Source organism: Salvia splendens, chromosome 10 (assembly GCF_004379255.2).
Source record: "Salvia splendens isolate huo1 chromosome 10, SspV2, whole genome shotgun sequence".
Classification (NCBI taxonomy): domain Eukaryota; kingdom Viridiplantae; phylum Streptophyta; class Magnoliopsida; order Lamiales; family Lamiaceae; genus Salvia; species Salvia splendens.
In genome coordinates, this window is record NC_056041.1 from 17425377 (window position 1) to 17452127 (window position 26751).

At 36.2% G+C, this 26751-nt stretch overlaps 4 protein-coding genes across 7 annotated transcripts; 2 read left to right on the forward strand and 2 right to left on the reverse strand.

Annotated features, from left to right (window-relative positions):
• Window positions 1–1404: 1404 nt before the first annotated feature.
• On the forward strand, window positions 1405–5351 carry LOC121752311 (histone-lysine N-methyltransferase ASHH3-like). Its single transcript, XM_042147307.1, has 13 exons — window positions 1405–1701; window positions 1807–1939; window positions 2034–2145; window positions 2366–2465; window positions 2760–2838; window positions 2908–3079; window positions 3156–3236; window positions 3332–3506; window positions 4045–4072; window positions 4186–4276; window positions 4547–4595; window positions 4683–4765; window positions 5107–5351. The coding sequence occupies exons 1-12, from the start codon at window positions 1684–1686 to the stop codon at window positions 4752–4754; spliced, it is 1110 nt and encodes a 369-aa protein (XP_042003241.1). The 5' UTR covers window positions 1405–1683; the 3' UTR covers window positions 4755–4765; window positions 5107–5351.
• Window positions 5352–7544: 2193 nt separating this feature from the next.
• Window positions 7545–12174, forward strand: LOC121752448 (bifunctional purple acid phosphatase 26-like). Of its 2 annotated transcripts, XM_042147527.1 has the most exons (11): window positions 7545–7853; window positions 7971–8065; window positions 8457–8633; window positions 8786–8986; window positions 9117–9228; window positions 9487–9713; window positions 10290–10428; window positions 11112–11332; window positions 11414–11526; window positions 11609–11770; window positions 11972–12174. In XM_042147527.1, the coding sequence occupies exons 2-11, from the start codon at window positions 8018–8020 to the stop codon at window positions 12015–12017; spliced, it is 1446 nt and encodes a 481-aa protein (XP_042003461.1). In that variant the 5' UTR covers window positions 7545–7853; window positions 7971–8017; the 3' UTR covers window positions 12018–12174. The 2 variants fall into 2 exon arrangements, with proteins under 2 accessions (XP_042003461.1, XP_042003462.1); XM_042147528.1 differs by lacking the exon at window positions 7971–8065.
• A 16-nt stretch (window positions 12175–12190) lies between these two features.
• Window positions 12191–19014, reverse strand: LOC121752446 (synaptotagmin-5-like). Its single transcript, XM_042147522.1, has 13 exons — window positions 18663–19014; window positions 18470–18574; window positions 18329–18379; window positions 18073–18193; window positions 17123–17244; window positions 16127–16228; window positions 15793–15867; window positions 14898–14977; window positions 14349–14499; window positions 14017–14247; window positions 13099–13395; window positions 12794–12907; window positions 12191–12553 (listed from the first exon to the last, which is right to left on the reverse strand). Exons 1-13 carry the CDS (start codon window positions 18765–18767, stop codon window positions 12410–12412), a joined length of 1698 nt encoding a protein of 565 aa, XP_042003456.1. The 5' UTR covers window positions 18768–19014; the 3' UTR covers window positions 12191–12409.
• A 2783-nt stretch (window positions 19015–21797) lies between these two features.
• LOC121752447 (calmodulin-binding receptor-like cytoplasmic kinase 3) lies at window positions 21798–26405 on the reverse strand. 3 transcript variants are annotated; one of them, XM_042147525.1, is made up of 8 exons: window positions 26185–26405; window positions 25208–25650; window positions 24841–25089; window positions 23785–24068; window positions 22884–23049; window positions 22714–22803; window positions 22229–22524; window positions 21798–22097 (listed from the first exon to the last, which is right to left on the reverse strand). In XM_042147525.1, the coding sequence occupies exons 2-8, from the start codon at window positions 25461–25463 to the stop codon at window positions 21888–21890; spliced, it is 1551 nt and encodes a 516-aa protein (XP_042003459.1). In that variant the 5' UTR covers window positions 25464–25650; window positions 26185–26405; the 3' UTR covers window positions 21798–21887. The 3 variants fall into 3 exon arrangements, with proteins under 3 accessions (XP_042003459.1, XP_042003458.1, XP_042003460.1); XM_042147524.1 differs by having other exon boundaries at window positions 25208–25653; XM_042147526.1 differs by lacking the exon at window positions 26185–26405 and adding an exon at window positions 25947–26155 and having other exon boundaries at window positions 25208–25653.
• Window positions 26406–26751: the final 346 nt, after the last annotated feature.

The following is a 26751-nucleotide window of genomic DNA, read 5'->3' on the forward strand; positions in this document are numbered from 1 at the left end:
AAACCAAAATAAGTGTATTTTATGATTTTTTAATGAAAATAAATTTATCAAGCCTCGGTTTTGATACATTGAACTCCCAATTTGATCTCTAATTAATATTCACTCTTATCGGTTAACATTTGCTAATACTAGTGTAATGTATTACCGCAAAACATACTGTACTAATTACTTGATCTCTAATTAATGGTGTACATGAAACATCATTGATGATTCTGTCTTTAAGTTGAACTGTTGAAATAATATCGTCACTTGCTATTTTCCAGAGTTAAATTGAAAATAATTATAGAAAAAATGTTACACAAGTTGGATAAAAGGAGTGATCAATTGCTAACTCACTCTCTAGTAGCTAACTACAACTAATTTAAGACCATAAGATTTTAGAAATCTAGTGGTCTAAAATTTGTCACGTGTAATTTTCGTTTTTATTAATTAAATCAAAAAGATAAAAACTATCAAATTATGGTTTTTGATGAAAATATCAATATAGTTTTTGAAAATATCAACATAATGCTTTGAGAATGTCAACGCATTGCTTATGTGAATACATTGCTTTAAAAATGACATTATACATGTATTATATTTACATATTTTATATACTAGTTGACATTTGTTGCTGTACGAAAAAATTGAAAATTTTCGAAATATTTTTCAAATTTTAACCTCGAAACATATGCAAGTGAGATCTCGTTAGAATCCTTATGAAATAATCTTTAATTTAATATATGTTGTGCGAAAAAATAATTTAAATCGAGAAAGTTATATGCGTTTTAAAGTTTTATGATATTTTTCAAAAGTTAGTTACAACTAATTTGTTGTAAATTGAGCTTAATACCCTAATTGATTTTTTTATTGATCCTATTGACATTTCAGGCTGATGATCTAGGCCATTGATTTGAATATCCAATGGCTATTATTTAATTATAGTTAGCAATATAACACTTACCTGTGGGGTAAATACATAACTCATACACAAAATATATCATATTTGTTTCATATTAGTGTAAAAATTTTGAAGTTAACATAAATCATACAAAAAGTTTCATTCGTGTTTCAATTTAGTATATTCCATTATATGTATTCAAACGGTGTTAATTTTTTTACATATATGACATACAAACCATAAAACAATGATAAAATATTTTATATCGATATGAAACAATCATAAAACTTTTTGTACCAACATGAAATAATGATGAAACATTTTGTACTTTGCATAGAAAAAGAGTTAATCTTTTACATATAACAGAATGTATTAAACTGAAACACGAATGAAACTTTTTGAATAATTAACCGCTAGGCATTTGGTTCATGAATAATTCAATTAACCGCTTATTCATGAATCTTTCAAGTTTCGACCAGGTTCCTAATCCTAATAAAACGAGGGACAATAGCGTCTTTTCGTCTCTCAATTTTCGAAACCCTATCCGCTGAACTGCACAAATTCCGATCCAACCTTGCGAACCGAAAACATGGCTTCTTCGCCGTCAAATACCCCTGCCGGCGACCACTCTCTTCCGTTGCCGATTACTTCTAGGTAGCAATTTCCCGAATTCCAGCGCCGCATTATTCATTTTTCAAGTTTCCGACCATCACAACTGCTTTGCATTGCCTTATGGTTGATGATATCTTTCGCCGACCTCCTGAAATAGCCTTATCTGTCACTGTTACTTCCTCTCCAACCCCATGCCTGCAATGAAGAAGGTCTGTTTTTATAAGTCGTTATTTTATTGAATTGACGGCGTATTCAAATGCTCGTGGCTCTCAATTGTAAATTTTCTCTTTTAATGTGTTCAATTTTTGCCACAGAATGCTGTGTGCTTCGGGATTGGGCAGTTATTCAATAAATTGGCGAAGGAGATCGGAAGTCCGGTCGATTTTGAACTTCCTGAATCTTTCAATAAGTGGAAGCCTACATCTTCTTACTCCACTATCAGACGCAGTATGCCATTACCTTCTTGAATTTTCCGAATGTACATTAAAATCTTTTTTATTTATTAGATCATTAATTCGCTTGTTATCTTAACCTGTTCAAGATGTATATCTTACTAAGAGGATTAAAAGGCGCCTTGAGGATGATGGCATCTTTTGTTCCTGCAGTTCATCAACCGGGGCTTCTGGTGCTTGCAGTAAAGATTGCCTCTGCAGGTAAGAACCCTTGATTTGCAACTTAAGGTTGTGAGATGTGCTTCATTTCATTGTCTAGATTTAGCCTGCCTGTTTGTGGTTAGAAAATGTATATGGTAATAAATGCCATGAAACCCCCGCCGCCAATGCTTTCTTAGTTTGATATTCTAAGGATGTATTAAGAGTTTGATGTGTCTTTGATATGAAATTTTTAGTATTTGATAATTGTCTCCTGTCTTAGTATGCTACTGTCTAGCTGTTCTTCGGGCTGTAAATGTGGGAGCTCGTGTCTGAACAAACCATTTCATCAAAGGCCCGTGAAGAAGATGAAGACTGTGCAGGTAATAATTATTTAAATGGTAAAAATGCCTTCCGCAGTAGGTTGTTGCGTTTGTTGTCTTCTTGCATATTGTCTTTCTATGCTTTCCTTAAAATTAATTTGCCAGAAACCTTGGATATTGGACTATGAATATCAGAAAACACATTCAATTGCAGCTTCGTTTCATGTTTTCAATTAGATATCCCTAGGTGTGATTTTTTTTTCATTTGCCTTGCATTATCATCTATATATTCCAGTAGTTGTTCTATTTTGTTTAAATTTTCATATATTAAGTACTTTGGAAGTGCTTTTACAGACTGAGAAATGTGGAATGGGTGTTGTGGCAGAAGAAGACATCAATGTAGGAGATTTTGTGATAGAATATGTTGGAGAAGGTGAAAATCTTAAGTTATTCTTAATCATAAAATCTCTAGGCTGGATATAAAACTTTTTCCATCTTGCAGTTATTGATGACAAGACATGTGAGGAAAGACTCTGGAAAATGAAACACCGCGGGGAAACAAATTTTTACCTATGTGAAATCAACAGAGACATGGTTATTGATGCAACTTATAAAGGAAACAAGTCTAGATACATTAATCACAGTTGCTGTCCAAATACTGAAATGCAGAAATGGTAAGCTAGCCCTGTGTTTCTTGTTTTCCTTCTGAAATTAACTTATTTCACTTGTATAATGGTAACCCTTGTCCAGGATGATTGATGGTGAAACAAGGATAGGGATATTTGCAACCTGTGACATTAAGAAGGGCGAGTATCTGACCTATGACTACCAGTATGGACACACATAATTCATTCCTAGCTTATGTGAATTAATATGTTTTACTCTTCATTGCTTATCTCACCGATACAACATAACAAGTTGAGTAGGTTTGTGCAGTTTGGCGCAGATCAAGATTGCCACTGTGGTGCTGCAGGTTGTCGGAAGAAGTTGGGAGTTAAACCCAGTAAACCCAAACCTTCTTCAGATGCTGCTTTGAAAATAGTAACATGTCAAGTGGCTGCAAACTGTCCAAAACTGAAAGCAGTTGCGACAAATAAACCTGTAAGTTCTTGGCTTATCTATGTGGGGCATAAGTATTCCAGGGATCTGGAAAGTGTTCTCTATGTAGAGTGCTTTTATCAGTGTGAATAATTGGTCTTTGTGTATGAGCCAATTTGGCTTTGTCCAGTTTATGAATGTGGAAGCATGATGTTTAGGCAGAGAATGACCTGTTATGTTGTGAAAATAAGAAAAGCTAGATCTGGCTATAAAAATAAATAGATGGCAGCGGAACTAGGAATGCCCTTTATGGTGATACAGATTACAGACAAAGTGGAAATACTAATTCCATTACAAAAGCTGATTATGCTGCATAGATGGCCGCGGTTACATGTTATTTAGGTTGAAGCCATACTATGCGAAAATTTTAGGGGATTCTTTATCTTACTCCATTTCCTTCTGAGTGTGTCTAGGGTGATTGCTATTTTATTACTTGGTGCTTGATTCACATATGCTCTATCATTCTAATGAGTCCTTTTCTTCTGTTTTGTTGATTTCTTTATTGGGAATTTGGGACTGAATACCTGCATTTTTTTGGAAGGTCAATGTGAATGGAGTTCCTGTCACAGGTATACTGATCCGGCTACTCAATGCTCCATCCTCCTTTTAGTTTTTAATTTCATAAAAAATAGCTTGCATTCAGACTGTTTTAATAGTTTAGGTTGTCATGATTTGTTTTCAGAATGTTTGAGTCAGGATCCTTCAAAGTGGAAAAAGAGGCGCCTGAATTGCATTGGTTCAGTAATTAGAATTGATCAAATATCAGATAGAAGGTACACACTATGCAGTCTTGTACTATAATTGGTATAACTGGTTGGATTTGTAATATTTCTTCAAGTGGCACATTCTAATACATATGTAGTGGCCAGTCTCTAGAGTTGGAAACATAAACTTCCTCGTTACACAAATTGTCCCTGATCTACGAACTAAAAGAATGAAACTTGATGAATATACTATTCGATTCAGTGTCAATGCTCTCAGCTGCCACTTTGTGCGTATCCTTTTCATCGGTTTTCTGATTACATATGCTCTATCTTGTTCAGGTCCTTCGGGATAATAAGACGCTTTGATAATGATAGGAGAAAACATTTGGTGAGACAGCGAGTTACCTGTTCAAAAAGTTTTTTTCAACTTGCATGGAGTATTTCTTTATTTTTTTTTGCCTATTGTGATGTACAGATCATGTTTGAAGATGGAAATTCTGAGTTCCTGGACCTCTCAAAAGAAGAATGGGAATTTTGTAATTTTTAAATATGATTCAGGTAACAACCATCTATGCCCATCTCAGCAGTAGGGATATTGTAGTTGACTAGTTGTACAGAGTTTGGTCCTGGTTGTTTGAGTTACAAAGAAAAAAGTGAAACATACTGCAGGTAAATTACTATAGGTTAAGTCAGGATTTCGTTAAATCGTAAACCAAAAAGCATCTACTGAACGTGTAAGTAGTACTGATAGTGAGCCTGTAGAACTGAATAAGGCGATTTTTGAGTTATGAGACTAAATTTTCACCATGAGATTTATGATTAGTCATTAATTACAATTTATTACTGGATTGTAAGGTTAAGTTTGTTCTTTTTGGTTTTTGTTTTGCTTTTTTTTTCAGGGGAGCATCGACTGTTTAGAGTAGAAGTTGGAAGATTGTTTGTTATACACACACAATAGGTATACCGTGAGCCCGTGAGGCCCCGTCTTCTAGTAAATGTCGATTTCCCAAAAGTTAGATGATATTTTCTGTACTAATGACCAGCCCAATATGTTGTACTACTATGTACTTTGATTGTAATACTAGCATAAAGGGTAACATTACCTAAAGTATTTTTAATTGAAGCTACATATTTGTGTATTGTCTCATGGAATGTTGGATGTTGAATTTATATGATCATCCCACACATTTTAGTTGAAATTTGTTTAATTTCATTGAACCGTGATACACATTGCAGTTGTGCAAACGGGTGTTGGGGAAAAGTGAAATAGCATTAGTTAATTCTAGGGAAATGTAATTTAGTTTCACTATTTTATTGGAAACAAGTTATGTAATGCTGTTGGTTGGAAAGTGATTAAAAATGTTTTATTGAAAAAAAGAGCAGAGAGACGCATGTTTCTTATTCTCAATTCTAAATTATGATATTAACTATTACTCCCTCCATCCCAAGATATAAGACTTGTATATCACTTTGGAGTGTCCCAACATACTTGAGTAATTTCTTTTTATGGTAAAAAATTTACTTTATTACCAATTTCACTTATATCACTAAACAATACCTCCTAAATTCTTGTGTCAAAAGAAATGAGTCTAATATCTTAGGATGAAGGGAGTATAATTTAAATATGTGTATTCTTATTACATAATACATAGTACTCCATAAGTTATAACCATCCAAATTAATTTTAAGAAAGAAGCATACTGCCAAAAAAATAAAAAGCGATGGTTGAATACGCGTGTGTGCCTCCTTTAATGGTATAGTGATGTAGTACTATGCAACTCATGTCATGTGATTAGTCGTGTTAACATTTTCTAAAAAAAATGAAAATTTTAAATGTTTTTTATAAAAAAAATCAAAATAAGCGTATAAAGTAGTAGTGTTATTATTTTTTTTTATAAATTACTCGATTAAGTATGTATTTTTTCCATTTTGCTATGTTCACAAAAATAGCTTATAAAATTGAAAAAATTATCGATAAGATAGCTTGTTATTTTATACTAAAAATGTTTATAGAATAATTTATAAACATAGTCAGTATCAAGTAATTTTCAGAAATGTGCATATTTGTTTAAATCATTTCCACAAGGAAAGTAATATTTCTACATCTAACGACTATTTTTCAGTTAGTCGAAAAATTTAGTGTTTTTATTTTTATTTTTTGTTCAATCCCTCTCATGGGGCCCTTAGGGTTAGGGTTTCAACCTTTTGTACGAATGATGATACTACTAACATTAATAGAATTAAATTTGTACTATTAAAATTTGATGTTGATTAGAGCATCCACAATGGCGGCGAGCGGACCGGCTAGCCGATTCCCGGCGCTGGCCGGTCTGCTCGTCGAACCATTGCAGCCGGCGAGCGGCAAATCGGCGAGAAAAACGGCGAGCGCACGACGATTTTCGAGCGCTGGCCGATGCGCTCGCCGATCGGCTGACTGCCATTGCAGGTTCCCGATCAGCTAGCAAATTTTTTATTTTTTTATTTAATTTTCGAAACACTATATATACGCGATTTGCACGTCATTTTCATTTGCACCACTTGTTTTAACGAGTTTTCTCTTTATCTTAATTTCTATACAAGAGCAACAACGCGAAATGGAGCACGACAACTAGTCTACTCCAGTGACGAGCGGGTCTCAAACTCTCACGGTACCCGTGGGAAGTGGATGGGGTCCGATGGTCGGGTACTATAACATGAGGTGCTGATGGACTCCGAGAAGTTTCGAGCAGGTGTCGATGCTGGCTGACTGGCCGAAGAAGCAACGACTGAACTATACCGGTGATTACAGCGGCGGCAGCAGCGGTTCCCACGACCTCCCCGAGGATGTTCAGGAGTTCCCGTCCCCTCCCGCGTTTACTCACCGAGACGGGCTCGCCAGGGGTCCCAGGAGGTCCAGTCAGCATCCCCCCTGTTGGCAAGTCGACAGCCGAGCTCGCCTTCTTCGCGCGTCAACAAACGCGGGCTTAGATGTACAAGATCTTAGCTGACTAGAAGGTGGCAACTGACCCCGAGGAGAAGAGTTTTCTTCACTCAATGCTCGTAAGTATGCGGGTCGATTTAGATGCCGCCGCGGCACAGTTAGGGGGCTCAGACGGCGGCGACGACGGCGAGGAGTAAGGCGGAGGCGGGGGGCTCGTGTGTGGAAGATGAATTTTTTTAAATTAATGTAATTTTTTTTAATTAATGTATTTTTTAATTTTAATATTATTATTAAATTTTCCTATATCTATATCGTAAATTTAATTCCATATTTTATGTGATTGTTAATTATTTATTTTTATAATTTTATTTATTGCAGCCAGTATGCCTATCGTTCTTATCGGAGATGCTGTTATACTAAAACTATCCTCACTAGTGAGGGGGAGAGTACATCCCCAATAACAAAACCGGCACGTTTATGATGCTGAAAAATTCGACAGAAAAATCGGCGGCCTTCAAGTGTTGTGACTGAGAAGATGCGACATTTTTCCCGGTCCGCTACAGCCAGTGCCACCGCGACACGTATCCACCTTCCCGCCGGTTCCGTCTCTAAAATGCGCCTGCTCACATCACCTACCTAACCTGCGCCTTATTCAAATACGACTCCACATCATTTACATCACTCTTTCTAATTCAAAGCAAACACTCCCTTGGCGTGCAATTTCAGGTACCGGACTCTCCTTTTCCGACTACTATACCTATTTGATTCGCTTGCTTCTACGTAATGCTGCATCTCTACCAGTCTGTGTATATATGCTAACGATGAATGCAAATCTGTGTCCAGAACTGAGATCAGTTTTGTGTTGATGTTATTGTCGATGTGAATGAGTGATGAATCCATCTTGTGCTGAGTGTGTGCAGCTGCAATTGAATTTTCAGGTTGATTTCTGGTTTTTGGCATTGCTGTTTGTAGATTCGTATTTTGGTGGAGATCGGAACTTTTCTGCGTTTTATATTTGGTAGAGATCGGAAGTTTTCTGAGTGTGTGGTCGATGTAGATAGTTACATGTGTGATTATTATTATACTTCTGCCGATTGTAGATTGTTTGTTTTTTATTTGTTTTACTACTTTATACTGCATTGTCAGTGATTGAATGATGCTGGAGCTTCTTAAAATGGTGATTTTACCGTGCATGTTTTGCTTGAAGGCATACAATAGTAACACTACCACTGCTGTGTTGTTGTAGTTAGTGATTGCTACTATTGATATTGTTTTCTATCTATAGTAACTGCTCTGAGAATCTTATCATAGTTGTGTTCTCATGATTAGGGGAAAGAGTCGATGACGATTAAACTGCTGCTTTTGTCATCTCTTCTTTTGACAAGCATAAGCAGTGGGTGTGCTGGTCTAACCAGTGCTTTTATCCGTAATGAGTGGCCATCTGTCGATATTCCTCTCAACAATGAAGTCTTTGCAGTTCCCAAAGGTTACAATGCTCCACATCAAGTAAGCCTTCATGTCCCTTTATATTCGCATCAATTAGTTTGTAAAGAGGCTATTTTATTTGACAAGGTGATGATTTATTATCATGTTACTGAAAAACTCCACTTATTTTAAGATCAGTCTTCGTCTAAAAGATCCATGCCATGTTTTTTTAGGTGCACATTACACAGGGTGACTATGATGGCAAAGCTGTGATAATCACATGGGTAACAGCTAATGAACCTGGGTCCAACATAGTTCGATATGGCTTGTCCGAAGGAAAATACGATTTCACTGCCAAGGGAACAGTGCAAAACTACACGTTTTACAACTATAAATCTGGATATATTCATCAATGTCTAGTTGATGGTCTTCAGGTAAAAACGCCTTCAACTGCTAATTTTGCAGTAACAGTTGATGGGTGCTGGTCACCAATGTATAGGATAGTCTTCAGGTTCTGTTTGATTATAGACCAACTGTCTATTGAGGTGGGTGTTCTTTTTGCAGTATAACACAAAGTACTACTATGAGATTGGAAGTGGTGAAACCTCTAGAAGTTTTTGGTTTCAAACACCTCCGGCAATTGATCCAGATTCTTCTCACAAATTTGCAATAATTGGTCAGTGTTTCATACGTCTCCAAACATCTGTGCTCTAAATGTCTTTTTTGATAGAGAGTGATGCGTTCTTAATCTATCGAATCTAAAGTCTAAGTAAATGCTAATTTGGCAAACTTAAGTTCTGATTGAGAAAAAAAAGGTCGTTCGGTTGTCTATTTATGTTCCATGTATTTATATACTAATATTGTTGTTTCTGATGCATCTTTGAGTTGCAATGTCCTTCTGTGAACTAATATCTTCTATTGTTACTTGTTATAGGTGATCTTGGTCAAACCTATAATTCTCTTTCCACCCTTGAGCATTGTATGCAGACTGGTGCTCAAACTATATTATTTGTTGGAGATCTTTCTTACGCTGATAGATATGACAATCATGACATCGGTGTCCGCTGGGACTCTTGGGGTCAATTTGTTGAACGAAGTGCAGCATATCACCCATGGCTCTGGTCAACTGGAAATCATGAAATTGAGTACTTCCCACATCTGGTAAACTGTGGAGATAACTCTTATGTAATTCATTTGTTATATCTTTAACTTTTGCGGTAGTTTTTTTTGTGAGTCTCGTGACTGACTTTTCTTTTCTACTTTGTTGATTCATACTGTTTCTGAAGTAACATTTTGTGTTACTGTTGATCTTCATTTCCAGTTGCAAATTGTCTTCTGTTGAATGCATCAATGAACGAATGCAAATCCCATTCTGTATTTACCTCCACATTTGCAAAATCTAGCCTAAGAACAGCTGAATCCTTATTTATTTCCCAAAAGCCTCAAGTAGAATGTCATGGAACCTTTGTTGGTTCTGTGCCCTAATAGATAATTAGTAAGAAAAATAGTACTCATACTAGTTTCCTTCAACTGCACTGCTTCTATATTTCTGGTGGAGAAATCTTTGTTGCTCTCTCATGTTTATATCTGAAATGCTAGTACTTACCTTCTAATTACTCATGCTGCATCTCTGTACTAAACTTTGCAGATGTTGGATACTTTTTCCAACAATGACTTAATTTCAAACTTATATCACTTCTGTACATGGCCACTTATTGCATTTTTTTTGACATTCAGGGTGAGGTTACACTCTTCAGAAATTATCTTCACAGGTATCCTACACCTTTTTCTGCAAGCAAAAGCAGTAGTCCTCTGTGGTATGCCATAAGACGGGCATCAGCTCACATTATCGTCCTCTCCAGCTACTCCCCATTTGGTAATTTGTTTGCCAGGTTTAGTATTCTTGATTTGGTGGTCGGCGAGAAGCTGAGAATGCTGTAAGAACTTCACATTATAACTTGTGTATGCAGTACAAAGATACTATCCATTAGTTTCAGTTAGATTTATAAAAATGATGAAAATCTCTTCCACCATAAGTGATAACATGAAAATCCCTATTTTGTATTCTCCTACAGGGTTTGCAGGGTTCACAGGGGTAAATGGGGAACCATTATTGATACTCCTTTTTTTGAAAAAAAAAACTACTGAATTCTCAGACTTAGTCTTTGGAGCCATAGAAATGATACCGCATGGTTTTCTTCAATAAATCTAAGGTTCCTGAATAAAGCCTACTTGTTTTCATAGGCTTTCTAGGTAGCCATATGTTTCCTGATACTTCCATATAATGTGTACATTGGTAGAAACAAACTAGAGGCTCCAACTCTTTGATCTGTGCTTATGATCATGGAAATCTCACATTGTTGGAAGCCATAACTCATAAGTAATTCCAGTCCCTGATTTAATTTTTATTCCATACTGAAAACATGAGATGCTGTTCACGCTTGTGCTCAAGTGGATCTCTTGCATAGGTTAATTAGTACATGTCATTTCTGTATAGCTTTTGTCTGCACCATCCATACCTTCATTATGTAATTTGCATATTCCTCAAAATCATGGCAGTGAAATATACTCCACAATGGAAGTGGCTTGAACAAGAGCTGAAAAAAGTTGACCGGGAGAAGACTCCCTGGCTTATTGTTCTGATGCATGCCCCTATTTACAATAGCAATCAGGCTCATTTCTTGGAGGCGGAAAGCATGAAAGTGGTGTTTGAGAGCTGGTTTTGTCACTATAAAGTTGATGTTATATTTGCTGGTCACGTGCATGCCTATGAGAGATCGGTATGCCACGTCACACAACTTCCCTCTTTTATAAACACTGGCTTTCCGCTGACGCCCTGATCACTCATCGTTTAATTTCAGTACCGTATCTCAAGCATACGATCAAATGTTTCATCGTCTCCGTCATCTGATAAGTCAGCCCCTGTTTACATAACCGTCGGGGATGGAGGAAACCAGGAGGGTCTAGCTAATAGGTGAATTTTGATTTTTGATATATTTTCCCTGATATAGTTACTTGACATAAACAGCAAACTTGGTGGTCTATCGTCTATGCAGATTTAGAGATCCCCAACCAGATTATTCTGCTTTCCGAGAAGCAAGTTATGGGCACTCTACATTAGAGATAAAGAACAGAACTCACGCCTTTTACCATTGGAATCGGAATGATGATGGGAAGAGAGTGCCAACCGACGAATTTGTGCTACATAACCAGTACTGGTTAGTGCACACTACTCGCTTCATACTCTACTGCAGTTTGTGGTTTGCTCCATCTATTACTCAATCACTAAGGCCCTTCTTAGTATAATGGAATAGAATGTGATTCCTATGTTCATTCTATTCATTTTACATGTTATGATGGAATAGAATGTGATTCTTAGATAGCATTGGAATAGAATTTTGAATTTGATGTTGATGCAGGGGAGACAGCCATAGAAGAAGAAAACTGGAGAGATATTCTATGTAAAGGCGAGTTATTTTTTCTGGTCGGCCAAGAAGAATTGCTATACACGTACTTCGCTAATAAGATAATCATCATTTGTAATTTACCTTTCAATATAATGTCACAATCTTACAATATAAGCTAAGTTTTCCTGGCATTTTTAAAATATTGCAATTCTAAATCACGTTATTGCAATATATGCATCCGTCCAAGGCCAAATTTTGTACCATTGCTTGAATCTTTGTATATACAACAGAAGACATTTTACACACAAAAATCACTTCTAAGATCACATCACTAGAAGATTATTGGTTGGTGTATCTGGGAAGAATATGACTATGCCTCTCTCTCTCTCTGTATACATATATACATAGATGGGTTCGTCCTATCTAGTGCTTGCTTGGATGTGGTAGATGCTACATTCGGTATATGGGTTGCGGAGTCCACTTGAGATTGACATTGAGCTTTCCTGACTTAGCTCCGTCGAGAGGTAAGCAATCTTTGTATTCGCCTTCCATTAGAACCCTCGTCAATGTTAAGATGCATCTTCCCATGTAATCCTGTAATTAAAACAAATCATCCTAAGACCACAAACTCTGAAATTCCTAACAACATTACGGAAACAGATTCTCGATTAGGCTTGGGCACTGGAATCTTTCAGTTATACAATCTCCGCCAAACAAGAATCAAGCAGATTATCAGGTGAATTCATGTTTACGTATTGGCAATACCAATATTTCATACTTATCTATGATTTACTGGGTATAACACACCAAATAATAGTGTAGGAAAGAAGGTACCTTCCCAAATGTATCATGGTCCCATAATTCGAGAGTGAGCATATCGTGTAGTCCATCCTCGACAACAAAATCAAAAGTCTGATTCCAGACAGGATTCAGACATTCATTCACAACCTAGAAGCAAAAAGGTACGGTGGTGATTAGAATAGTTGACACACAACATATTGACAATCAGGATACCCATGAATATCTAATCAAAGATATAGTAGTACTATAAAAAACAGAAAACGCAAAGAGGAGAAAAACAAGAAAAAGTAAATACTTGACGATGTTTTTGGGTAAAATAGCACAACTAAAGAACATACCCTGGTTTTATTTTTCGATTCTGTTTTCTTCATAGTTAGAACTACATAAGGGTCAGCCTTCCCCATGAGGTCAGCTGGTGCCAAGTCTTCGGCTGAAATGATCGTGACAGAGAGTACCCCTCTTACGATGACATCCCTTCCATTGTTTCCTTCACCACCATTTCCATTCATATTATTTCCGCCATCTGCTCCATTTTTGAATACCTTCTCCAGTGAAGTCATAGAGTATTTTTGGGCAAAGGGATTGATTAACCCACTCTGCATGCCATTAGGGCAATACAAAAGCTCCAAGTGCACCTAGAACAGAGAAAACGACACTTGATAACATTACACTAGGGGCAAGATGCTGGCATGCACCTTTCGAAATGAGGCGCAAAAAAGTTGATGGATAAACAAAATTTTAATACAATATGCACAGCAAGAGCTAAGGCCTATCAGAAACAAGTGTGAGACAGAGACTTATTTACTGCATAACATTATCAGTAAAGCACACCCAGTTAGAAGTTTGCTCATCATCATTGGGCTGAATATAGTTATTTAGTCATCCTCATCGTCTTATTAATCAACTTCCTTGATTCCTCCCTAGTCAATTTCAATCCCATCTTCATAATCTTCTCCGTGATCACACTCTTCTCTGGTACGAGGGCAGCTTTTATAACCATCAGTCCGATTTCATTGTAAGTAAAAAGAATCAAACCAACAATCAAGTTTTGCCATAAATAGTCTTTCTTTGATTAACAAACTTATCATGTATCTTTGATTTACAAAGCTAGCATGTAACTTATACTTTCAAGTTGTCCCTTCCCATTTTCCCCATGCTGTCTACATTCACTTATTCTAAACAGATCAATCTGCCAATTTTGTGAATAGAAAAAGAACTCGTGGAAAAAAAAGGTGAAAAATATAGTTAACTTTTACCTCGCCCCTATTTTTAGTGTCTCTTTGAATCTCCAAATCTTTCACCAGTTTGAGCCACACATCCTTCACCTTGCCAGGCTGAAGCTCAGAAAGCTGAACTTGAGCGGCTCCAATTAGTTCAGCTGCCTGAAGCCCTTCGTCATCATAGATTTTTACGGTCAAATGCTGAGTCGCAAGATCTTCAATTACAAACTCAAAATGTTCATTCCAGACTGGACTCAACTGGTTGTTCTGCGGAAAAAGTAAAAAATGAATGAAACTAAAACACTATGCTCTGGAGTGATGAAAGAATCATGGAGAACTATATAACCTAAGCAGATTAATAGTCTTACAATAGTCCTGCTTTTCTTCATTTTATCACGCAAAGGACGCACATATAAAACAGCATAAGGATCAGATTTCCCTATAATGTCTTTATTTGTTAACTCCTTTGCCTGCACGAGCTTCACCTCCAACTTCCCAACAGGCTTCAGTTCAAGGTCGCTGAGGAACAAGAATTTGAATTTCAAGAAAAGCTACTCCATTTCAGATAAAAGAATCCATGTAACTAATAATGCCACAGATAAATAATCGAAACCAGGCAGAAGTTTGTATCAAAATTACTTCAACCACCCCAACAATACATATTACATATACATTTTGTCTCACCATGCCTCTAATGTGTAAAAGCAATTCACTTGATTGGAAAGATATCCATATATGGACTACTAAAATTGATATGAGGCAGGTTCTAATCACTAATGGCACTGGTGCAGAATAAACTCTTGCTTTATTTCCAGTTCTCTCTTTCAAGAACTTTATTCTCATACTGGACAATTTTTGTTACCATAGTTATTGAGAAAATAAAAGTAAAATAATAAGTTAATGAACATGTGACTTACCTGTAATCGCCAGGTATTATAGGGATTACTTTTCGAACTGGCCATGTAATGGAATCTTCTACAGCATCTCTTATTGTACTCTGTATAAGAAAATATTCCTCAATCATCCATGTGAAAATGATATTCAAGAAATTCGATAAAAAAAACTAAAAGAAGGATGATGTGAGAGAACTAATGAGGTTGCAATGGGTTACTTATGTGTAATTTTAGAAGGTACTAGTTCAGACTTTTGACCATCAGCTATAGCTATTAAATGATAATAATTGTAACTGCATATCCACTACAGTCACTTTCTTTTGTTGTTTATAACACAAAGAGTCTGTACAACATATTCAACATTTTGGCATCTAAGTATATGCAAAAGAATAATCTAAACGCCATTTGCTGCATTTATTTGTGTGGCCCAAAAATGAACACAGTACCCAGAATTTCATATGCATAAAAAATGAGAAAGTACGGATTAACCACATCATTGACAAGCTACACATGCAGATTATTGAATTGGAAAAAATAAAGAGAAACACTGGTGAAAGACTGAAGATCTATGGCATTTCAAATTTACAATTAGAAAATAATTTTTTTTAAATTAAGTTGTCATCCTTTAGATCCAACTACTAAATCATATGAGTAATTTGAGATTTGGCAATTCATATGATAAGGTCTCAACTTCGGCCTTCCTAATTTCCTCATAAGTAATCATACCAAATCTTTTACATCTCTGTTACTACATGCAGTTCTTATATCCTGAACCGAGCCAATAAATAATGAATTAACAACAAGTTCAAAATCATGCCAATGAATGCCTTATATAGTTATATTTTATTAAAAAACATCCTCAGCCCAATTAATGCAGACCCGGAAACAGTCATGTGAAATGAAGACAAGGTATACAGACCTCAATGGCATCAGAAAGGCCAGGTATTGTTGATATGTCTCCTCCCACAACTTTGAGTGTGAAATCCAGCTTTTTCTAAAAGTCAAAAAAAGGATTTGATTAAGATGCCTTCAAGTCATTAATGATCAACAAATCCCCCTACATATAAATGTGCCACATAATATCTAGTTGATTTTGCATTGGTGCATGCTATAAAAACTTAAATTACTTATTAACATGACCACTAAGGTGTCATCATGGAGAAAGTATTGATACACTGCTATTTTAACGATAATAGCAATTCCAAAATTTTACATAAAGAAGAACCAGAAGACTGGATGGAAAACTACTATACCTTGTGACGTAATGAAAAGCAAACAGCTCCAAAGCAAGGAATCTCATCCACTAATGGTCTGAAAATCAACCTGAAGACACCAGTGAACCCAATATTTTTCACCTAAACAAAGAAATAATTATTACATAATCAAGACTCTGCAGTTTCAATCAAAATAATACCTAATAAATTAATAGTTGAACATAAAATGGTGAAATGACAGTATATCAAAATATAGAAGGCGCAACTAAGTGACCAAAAGGAAATTTATTGGGTATTTTATACTCATTCATGATGCAACATACAAGTTGAATGAGGTTATGAATGATACACTAGATCCTCCTATGTTCATGACTGATTCTATATGCAAACATTCTTTTACATGCAAACAAGCAAACACACTAAGTCGCTAAATGCAAGCAGACTCTGATGGGAAAATATAAAAAAATGGTAGCTGATGAATTTAGTATGAAGATATAACCAGATACAGCAAAAAATGCTGAGGAAGTTCATGAACTGACTATCTATATAATCTATGTATCATCCCTAATGACAAGGAATGATTTTCTAACTGAGCACCAAAGCAGTTCACCAATAATATTATTACAGACCTAAATAGAAAAGGAAAAAAAAATCTTGGCTCCTTTTGTACATTTAGAATCTTAGATTGAAGAATTTGTGTTATCAGTATCAACATGACATACTGCGCAGATATATCAGGCTTCCAGTTGAAGAGTTTTTATATATGCTATCACCGATAGAAAGGTCAGACAAGGCATGAGAAATGCTTATTGGAACCAAAAATCTATGTTAAGTAAGAGACCAAGATTACACACGCAGTTTGCACATCAAAAAGCAACTGTTGGTTGAAAGTTGAAACTTGATATGACAGTATATGTAACCACATGCACTTCAGATTTGGATAAATCGTAATAGTTTGGTTTTCAAATCACCCTGTTGGGCTTATTCCAACAACAATGTACAAAGAAATTTTGAAAGACACAGAATAGTTGATACCTGCACAGGAAGACCAACACCAAGATAAGTCTTGATATCAAGTACTATATTGGGGTTTCCATCCCATTGCATTTCTAACTCCATAGTGATTCCTTCACTTCCATCTTCTATTATTGAAACTCCTGAAGCATCATAACTAGTAAGTGTCTCATTGCAATTTGCAAAAACAAGCCAAATGACAGCACTTCAAATCTCTCAGCTTGAGCAGAGAAAACGAGATGAAGTTTCATGATCATTACTTGGAAACATTGCCAAATGCATAGATCATTATTCATTAGAAAAGAACCTCCATTCTAAGTTTATAAACTACCAAAGTGTGGCCTGTCCGCCTGTGTATTGAGCTCTAATCGTACAGACTACAGTGGCTAGGTCATATTTAAGTCAAGATTTCATTATTAGCTTTTACGGGCAGCGTTTTGCATCCACCAATACTACCTTTTTGCATGTACTATATGACAGCAGATTTTATACAAATCAAAAGTCCATGAACTTATTTTTCTCAAAATTCAGTTCTGAGTCGTGCTCCATCAAGTTACTCCCTAAGGTAATAGTATATGCTCTGTTACAGCGAGAAAAAAAACATGGCATCATCAAATACTCTCACCAATGAGTTGCAGGTGCAATAATGTCAACAGCGAACTTCAAAAATAACCAAACAAGACAGCTGCATTGTTGAGTAAACAGGCTTCCAATAAACCACATGAAGCTGCTGACTCAACATACCAGCTCATATGAATCTATTTACTTATTTCTAGAGCAGAAGTGAAGAGTGATAAAATTCATGGGTAAATATTGAACTGCTTTCTTTGAATATCCTAATTTGTGACATTTCATTTTCTTTTTCCAACCTTCAGCAATAACTCCTCAACTGCCCACCCATTTTTTGTTGTGGTAGGGAAAAAAAGACCAGACAAAGTTGATATCAAGAAAAGGGAAATGCACAATCACACCTGTGAACTGCGGGGCCACAGTTCCAAGCGTGAACTTGGAAAAGGTCAAAGAAGCTAATATAACTGGCCGATATTGCTCGAGGACTGGCTCCACATTAGCCTTTATCAGCTCCGACGCAGCCTTGAAACCGCCATACAATCCAAACATTAACACAACGCAGCATCGAACGAAAACATAACTCATCCTCAATAATTACAAAACAGGAATTATATTGATAAAATTAGAAATACTCAAATTGCAGCGAAAATTTCGCACCTCATTCACGTATGGCCAGATCTTCTCGAGCTGAACATTAAGCCAAGTCAACTGAGTTTCCATTCAAAAAAAACAAAAAAAAACATCAGCCTCAACGAATCCGCATCGATACGAATCGAGCAAGCAAAACACGAAGCAAACCTTCTGGCGCTGCGAAAACACCACCCAGGAAGGATAGTACTCCGGCGACAACAACTTCCTCGAATCCTCCACCGTCATTCTCGCAAACGACGTTACCGTAGCAGCCTAAGTTCATTCAAAAGTTAAATAAAAATAAATGAAAACATACGCATAAATCACATTTGCAAAGCGAAGAGGTAAAATATGAAGTTACGAGGTCGGAGCGGTGCTTGGATCGGGCATTTTCGGAGCGGACGAAAGCAACAATGAGCGCTAAGCCGACGACCAATCCGATCACCAATCCAGCTACGAACGACATGTCAAAAAAAAATCAAGTAGCTCTGCGGCTTCTGATTTCCGAATCCGAAGCTGCTGCCGCTGTCTTCGTTGTCGCTGTTCACTTTTTTGTTTGCGACAAATGGAAGTGAGAGTTGTGGATGTGGACTTGATTCTGATTGTTAATTAATGGCGGATTAGAGTTTTTGATCTCGGATTAGTGCAGTAGGTTTACCGATTCTAATTCCCCCGTTGCAATCAATGCAAAAAGGTCGGCCAAACAATAATAAGCAAACAGCCAAAAATATGGCCAAATCATTTATTAGCAGCTGTGAGCCCACATATTTATAGTTATATGCATTAGTTGACATTTATATACACTTATCCACTGCTATGTTTCAGATCAAACATCAATTTTTTTAGGTAATTCTCACATTTTAAATTTTCAGAATTTTTATTATTGTTCAAAGTTGTAAATGTATTAGCAATTACAGTAGGTGTTCTAGAATTGACTTGGGGTGAATAATTTTAAAAGTGATAGCTATCTTAACTTTAATGATCATTCTGTGTTTAAAAGTTACTACTCCTACAGTTCTACTACAATTAAGAACCTAAAATACTGGTTAATGTACTTGTTAATTCAAGTCAAGTTCGGGTTACATTCAATTTCTTTTATTTATATGTATGACTATACCACTTCTATTTCAAAGGCTATATATAGATTCAAGAAGAAAAAACCTACACAGAGATTCAAATAGAAATCTTTTTTATTTGACATGCAATGTATAAAATTATTACTTCATATGTCTCAATGTCCAACTTTTCTTTTTTGTTTATCCCAATTAAGATGACCACTTTTCATTTTGAAAATAACCTCCTTTCTCCTCATTAAAATATTCAACTACCTTTATTCTCTCTACTTTATTCCATCTAACAACATTTTCTAAAATCTCATGCCACTAAAAATGTGGTTATCTTGAGTGGGACGAGGGAGTAGATAAAAATAAAAAAGATTAAGTTAGAGAGTTAAACTATGTCGACTGCACAGTATTAGATGCTTCTTTTTTATTTTTAGACTTTCTAGGCATTGAAGTTTGAACAAAAGCCAATTGCATTTGGCGACACTTGAGTTGACCACATACAAAAATTGTGAACATTAGCCATTGAGGAGCCGCCACCTCATCACTACGAGAAATGGTTAGAAATGATAAAATTATTCCATTTTCTAATAAATATATTCGCCCCGTCCAACCAATAACTTTTTTTTTCCATTTTATTGACAAAAGTTAGTCTCTTACGTTTATGGCAAATTATGCATTTTGATCATTTTCTTAATTGTCATAATCTTGAATTTGAGCAAAAGTTAGTCTATTACTCCCTCCGTCCCGGACTACTCGCATATTTCCTTTTCGGCACGGAGATTAAGGAATGAGTGTATAGCAAAGTCAACAATTGCGGCTGTAAGTGATAATTTTTACTAAAAATGGAAAGAATGCAAATAACTTGGGACGCCCAAAAAAGAAATAAGTGCAAGTAGTACGGGACGGAGGGAGTACCTTTTTGGCAAATTATCATAACCAAATTTAGTCAATTCCACAATTTAAAAAATGGCCTATTATTGAAACAATTTTAATATTTTCCTTAATCATCACAATCTTGGATTTGGAATAAATTATATATGGTGTGGCAGTTGAAAATACAATGTAAAAAAACGTTATGAGGCATCATTTTAATTATACACCTAGTTAATTATATCTTTAAATTTCAATACTCACACGTCACGTTAATAAATCCACAAATATATAGCGTGTCATGAAACAATAGAGAAAAATATCAAAATTAAATATAATACAATAAATGACAATTGGCCCTACACATATTTTAACATGGTCCACCATATTTATATATCGTTTTTCTACTTTTTATTCGTATTTCCTATTTAATGGAGTACTATCAATTTACAATACCGTCTTTTTTCTTTATCATATTTTACTTATTTTATATCAAATATTTTGTGGCCCACTACGAATACCTTGTTCATGTATGGCCAGATCAATTTATTTTTTCGGGTTTCCGCTCATGATAATCCACGTTAAACTTTTATTTTACTATGTCCTTGTATATGTAGTTTGTGTTGAAAATGAAGATTTGAATTGAAATGGACAAACCTCCTTTGAAAGAGGATGATTGAAATTGGGGAAACTTGCAGAAGATGAAACCGTGACTAAAGAGGAGAGAAACTGAGAGAAAAGGGGATATTCATTAATAACTACATTTTGGCAAAAGTTAACTACACTTTACAATAAAATTCCTTATATATAGGCTGGACCTAACTAATAAAAAGTCTAATAAAATGCTAAACTAACTAATTAAAAGATAACTAATTTCATTTTATTTTTCTATTTCAACCGTTTGTGTTTCAATAAATTCCTTTTAATGCTAAAATTTATCTGTGTAGGTGTGCAAATAGGGATCCAAAGATGTATTTTGCCCTAGAAAATAGTATAAAATTATAATTAGATACCATCAATCTATATACAATCAATGTATTTTGTCCTTGTATATAAAGGTGCCGACTGTTCCGGAATCGGCAGTTACGGTTCAGAACTGGCGGTTTCGATTTTGGAAATTGTCGAACTAGAACCGAACCGCAAGGCCAAAACCGCCGGTTTCGGTTTCGGTTCCGAACTGCCGGTTTTCAGCAATTCCGGCTTAATTTCACGGTTTTTTGACAGTTTATCGCGCTTCCGTTTTGGAACCGGCGGTTCCGGCACGGTTTCGATTCGAAAATTTTTGAACCTGAACCGAATCAAGGTTCTAAAATTGACGGTTTCGGTTCGGGTAAATTCTCACGGTTCCGATTCGGAACCGTAACCATCGATTACAGTTTCGCGGTTAACCGTCAGAACCGTAAACCTCGAGCACCTCTACTTGTATATGTAGTTTGTGTTTCAATCAAACTTGAGCATGCAAGTATATGAATTGACTTGATCGCACCCCTGGACTGCATTCCCATGTGCAAGCCTTTCATCAACAAACCAACAGAAAAATGAAATATGGAGAGGGAGAGCAGTTTATAAGGGCAAATGTGAATAAAAATCGGTATGAGAAATAATAATAGTGGTAGAGCAGAAACATGAAAAGCATCCACCACATCTTAAGTTCACTCTCTCCTCTCACTCTTGAAGTAGTCTATTCTAATCCCCCACAGCTGCTCTCCCACGGCTTTCATATCCGGCCGGTCTGCTCTCGTTGGCGCCACGCAATGTATCGCCAAACCAAACATCTTCGCCAAGATCTCCTTATCTATCTTCTCATGCATCAGCGGATCCACCATCTCCCAGAATCTCCCTTCATTGTACTTGCGAAAAACCTGCACCACCGACGTTGTCATGCTCACATATGGATTTAATCAGGATGGATGCACCTTGCATCTCGATGTATCGGAGTTTTCCTCAGAAGATGAAAAACAGACTAGTGCCAATACTCGAAACACAAACTTACCCATTTCACCGCCACCCTCTCATCCGGGACTCTCTTGAGGTCTACAGGCCGACGCCCGGTTAATATCTCTATAAGCAGTATCCCGAACGAGTACACATCGCTCTTTGTTGTGAGTTGATACGTCTTCATATACTCAGGATCAAGGTAACCCACTGTCCCCTTTACTTTGGTCGATACGTGAGTTTTGTCCGCGTCGTCACCCAGCTTAGCAAATCCAAAATCTGCAACTTTGGCTCTCAAGCTCTCTGTCAGCAGAATGTTTGAAGACTTAACGTCCCTGTGGATTATCTGCTTCTCTGCAAAATTGTTAGCGATCATCAGAGATCGATACCTTCACAAAATCAAATCAACTAGATACCAAAACAAGCCCAAACTAACGCGAATGATATAGCAGAAACAACTCCTGAATCAGGGCTACAGGTAAAAATCTACATGAACTCAGCTTCGAAACTGCTAAATCTAGTCCATAGAATTTGAGCTGTTACCGGCATATAGATGGAGATACGTTAGGCCATGAGCAACATCGATGGCAATCTCGAGACGCTGATTGAAATCCAATATCTTTCCCTTGTTCCCTAACAGAAACATTGGCCAAACGTTATGTATTTAACATCACCTAAGAAAATAATTACTTTCCCAAGTCTAGAGGCTTTACCATCTAAATATTCCCTAAGGGTACCATTGGGCACATACTCTGTGATGATCAGACGTTCGTTTCCTTTTTCAAGATAACCTAGGAGCTTTACTAGGTTGCGATGCTCAATTTTAGCCAGAAGTTCGACTTCACTCCGGAACTCAGTCCTCAGGGCTTCAAAATGTTCCTGCGCTCATTCCCACAACAAAAAACTAAATATATTGACCAAAACAAGCATGAGTGCATAACATGGGCTCATAACAGGGAAAGTTATGATTACTAACATTTGCTCATGATAGGAATGCAGTAGAATAGTCGTATTAATTAGATACTAGTATTTCTTTAGCAGTTATTGAGTCGTTTATTAAGTTGTTAGGTTATATTATTGAGTAATGCCCGTGAACACATGATCCTAGGGAAGTTTTTCATTCATTTTAGAGTTCAGCAAATACACGGTGGCCTCTTAGGAGTAATTCAGAGCTCATTTCAATTGCCAATTTATTGTTATTAAAATCAACAAAACTTCACTTTATCTTATCCAATCGTGTTGGTTCAAAATAAGATTTACCATCTCATGAGTTCTAAAACAATTCCCGATCTCATAAGTTCTAAGTTAACTTTTATGACAGTTCGTAAAAACGAGAGGTTATAATATCTCTTGCATAATCTTAATTCTTAGGCAAGAAAGATAGTCAAAATTCTTATCATAGAAGTTAGCAGAATCACCAAAATGTGTATCTGTTTATGTACATGCAGAAAGACTTCATTCTTTATTTTTGTAGTTCAATACTTCAATCCAATGTGAACACAATAATCCATTTAAGAAATTTCACTAACAATTAGAGCCACGTGTAGTTATCAGTAAACACAAAGCTAAGGTAGCATGAACTGCACATTTAATGCAAAGAAATTGATCTGATACCTTTCTTGCTCGTTTGATAGCAACAACCTGGCCATCTGGTAGTTCACCCTTGTACACAGTCCCATACCCTCCTTCACCTATTTGTAATGAAGAAGAAAAATTTTGGGTCGCCTTCATAACTTGGTGCATATTCATATGAACAGATCCAACCCTATTGAGTTTCGGAGACATTGAAAATCTTGAAGGACTTGGGGGAACTCTCAAGGGACTCGGCGGCACTCTTTGTGGGCTTCCGACAAACTTTTCAAGTATAGGATTCATTTCTAAAGATGAAACTGAATCAGCTGCAAGAACAGTGACAATGTCAGTATAAGTAAATCCTTGCAATTTAGATATGAACAGATGCAAGTTGTGCCAATGTGATATATATACAAAATATAGAGCAGCATATGCATATTTTGCATAAGATGGATGACAAAAGTAATCATCCAAATATAGACAAACAAGTCAAAGAAACATAAATCATGGGTCCATCAAATCAAGGACATCAAAAGTTAGGGATTAATGTAAAACAAGGTGTGTAAATAGTTGTGAAAATTAAACTCCAACGAAAAGAAAAGCTGAGAACAGAAGTATTGAATACCATTCTGGTAGAAAGGCACAGTTAATGCAAAAGAGAAAGGTATGGGATAAAATCTTCCAGTTTCTACCCTATGCAAGGGTTTGCAACAGCTCAATACTCAGAAATTAGACGTTGAAAAAGTTTCACCAAAGTTCACATGTCGAAAATTGTAGATGCACTGATTGTTTATGTACGAAACCGTGGGTGGTTAAGTGTGCTTCCACTATGATACTCTTAGATAGAGACGTGGTAGAAAAGTAGAAAGCCATACAAGATTTTTCTTTAGTAAATCAGTTATGAAAGTGCATGATGAAGTGAATCCACCAAACTCAATTATTCTGAAAAGATAGCTTCATGTTCCAGTTCAACCAAACTTAGTCCGACCTATGCTTATCAAAAGAAAATGAAACTGGCAACAACCCACGCCCAAAAGAAACCAAAAAAACAACAAATAAAATTGCAAACATCGGAATAGAGTTGGTGATGTAACTCACTTGAATTTGGTTCCTTGGAGAGAACAGTATGATCAGTATCCTTTTTCCTTGCTTGAAAACACGGACAGATCAAAGTACAACACAGAAGAAAGAAAGCCGGCACTGCCATGGCTAGCACTTTTGGTTTTAATAGAGGATTATGATACTTCTCCTTCCTACCCAAAGTCGTTTTATCAGAATCAATATCACTATATCCGTCTCTAGCAACAGTGTGGAGGGATTTTCTACCGGACAGCAAATGCAGTTTCTCTGCAAGATACATGATCAAAAAAGTATTACTAGTATAAAATAAAATCTAGGTGATTAATGCATAAACCTCTTTTATAATGAAAAGCCGCAAATATGACAGAGATAAGTTTGATGGTACCTAATGACTGGCAGTACTTATCTCTGACATTTTCATGAACAAAGCATTGTCTCTCACGATACTCGTGCATAGCCTTACAAAATAAATACCTCTCTACCAATTTTCCGTCAATATAGAAGAGTTGGCTACTAGGATCATCTGAGTTAGTAACATGGTACTTTCCACAATCCGTTTCATGCTCCAGCGACCCAGAGGCAGCTGTTAACGTAGATCCCACGAGTAAGCACAATGTTAGCAAAACTAGTTTCATTTCCATTGGAAGGGCAAACCAGAATTCTCTAAACAATGAATGTCCACCGCAACACACAAGCCTAGCTACAGCTTAGCTAGGGAAGACGAAACAGATGGAGCCATAAGTTCAGTTGCAAAATTAAAACTGAATCTCCATTCAAGGTTCACAAAATCCTTTGCTGAAGCAGGCACAATCAGCCCAATACATTAAACTGCTGCAGAAACCAATAAACCAGACAAATAAGCACGGGTCAAAATCGCATATGCTTATTCCTTCACAACTTTCATGTACCAGTAAAATATAAAGTTCAACTAAATAGAAACCACAATCAATCAGCTAGAGTCATAGCAATAGTTTCAAAATCCAAATACTGGATAGTAACCATCCAACTAAACAGAATTTCACTAACACAATAGATGATACCCAAAACCACCAACCAAGACTCCACCAGAAAATTAAGATTAGTCAAACCCATAAATAAAACCAGACCCGAATCAGAGCACAAACCTTTGAAACCAAATAAATCCAATCAAACAGAAACTATACTTTCCCGATTCAATATGCCAACCTCCCACAACTTTTTCCTCTTTAATTACTCATAACTTGCAAAGCCCACATAAAATTACCCAATAAAGACTGCAACTTTATCGGAAACTTATTCTATTTCACTTCATATTCCAAGAGTGATAACAAACATTCTGAATACTAAATAGGGAAACCATTTATTGAAGTCAAAGGATCAAACCTGAATAAAAGGCGGCTGATAGCAGAGATGCGATGGGTAATTTTATATACATATATACGCGTGTACACAAACGTACATCACTCTATAGCCAGTTTGAATATATCTAATGATGATTGAAGTGATAATGTTAATGGGAGTTTACACAGACCGGCCGAAGGCGGATGGATCCCGGGAAATTGGTGGGCTCCAATTTGCGTGGACATTATTTTTATTTTCTTATTATGGACTTGAAAATTCAAAGCATGATTGATGGTGTACACATCCAAATTTCTTGACTCGATGGTGGAGTTCTTGGTCAATGGTATAGTCGTTGCCAGCTAATTAATGGTGTATTAGCTCAATTTTGATGCCATATTCATTTGATGCATGTTAAAAATCTATCGCAAAAATAGCTTTTCTAAGTTTTAGTTTTCCAGGCCAGTTACAAAAATAGTAATATAGGTTAATTTCATAAATAATTACTACTACTCCATCAAATTAGAGCACATTTAACATTACATTGACTATTAAATTTTAATTGTTTTTTTACTTCCATTTTAATAATTAAATGTCGCCTAACTATATATT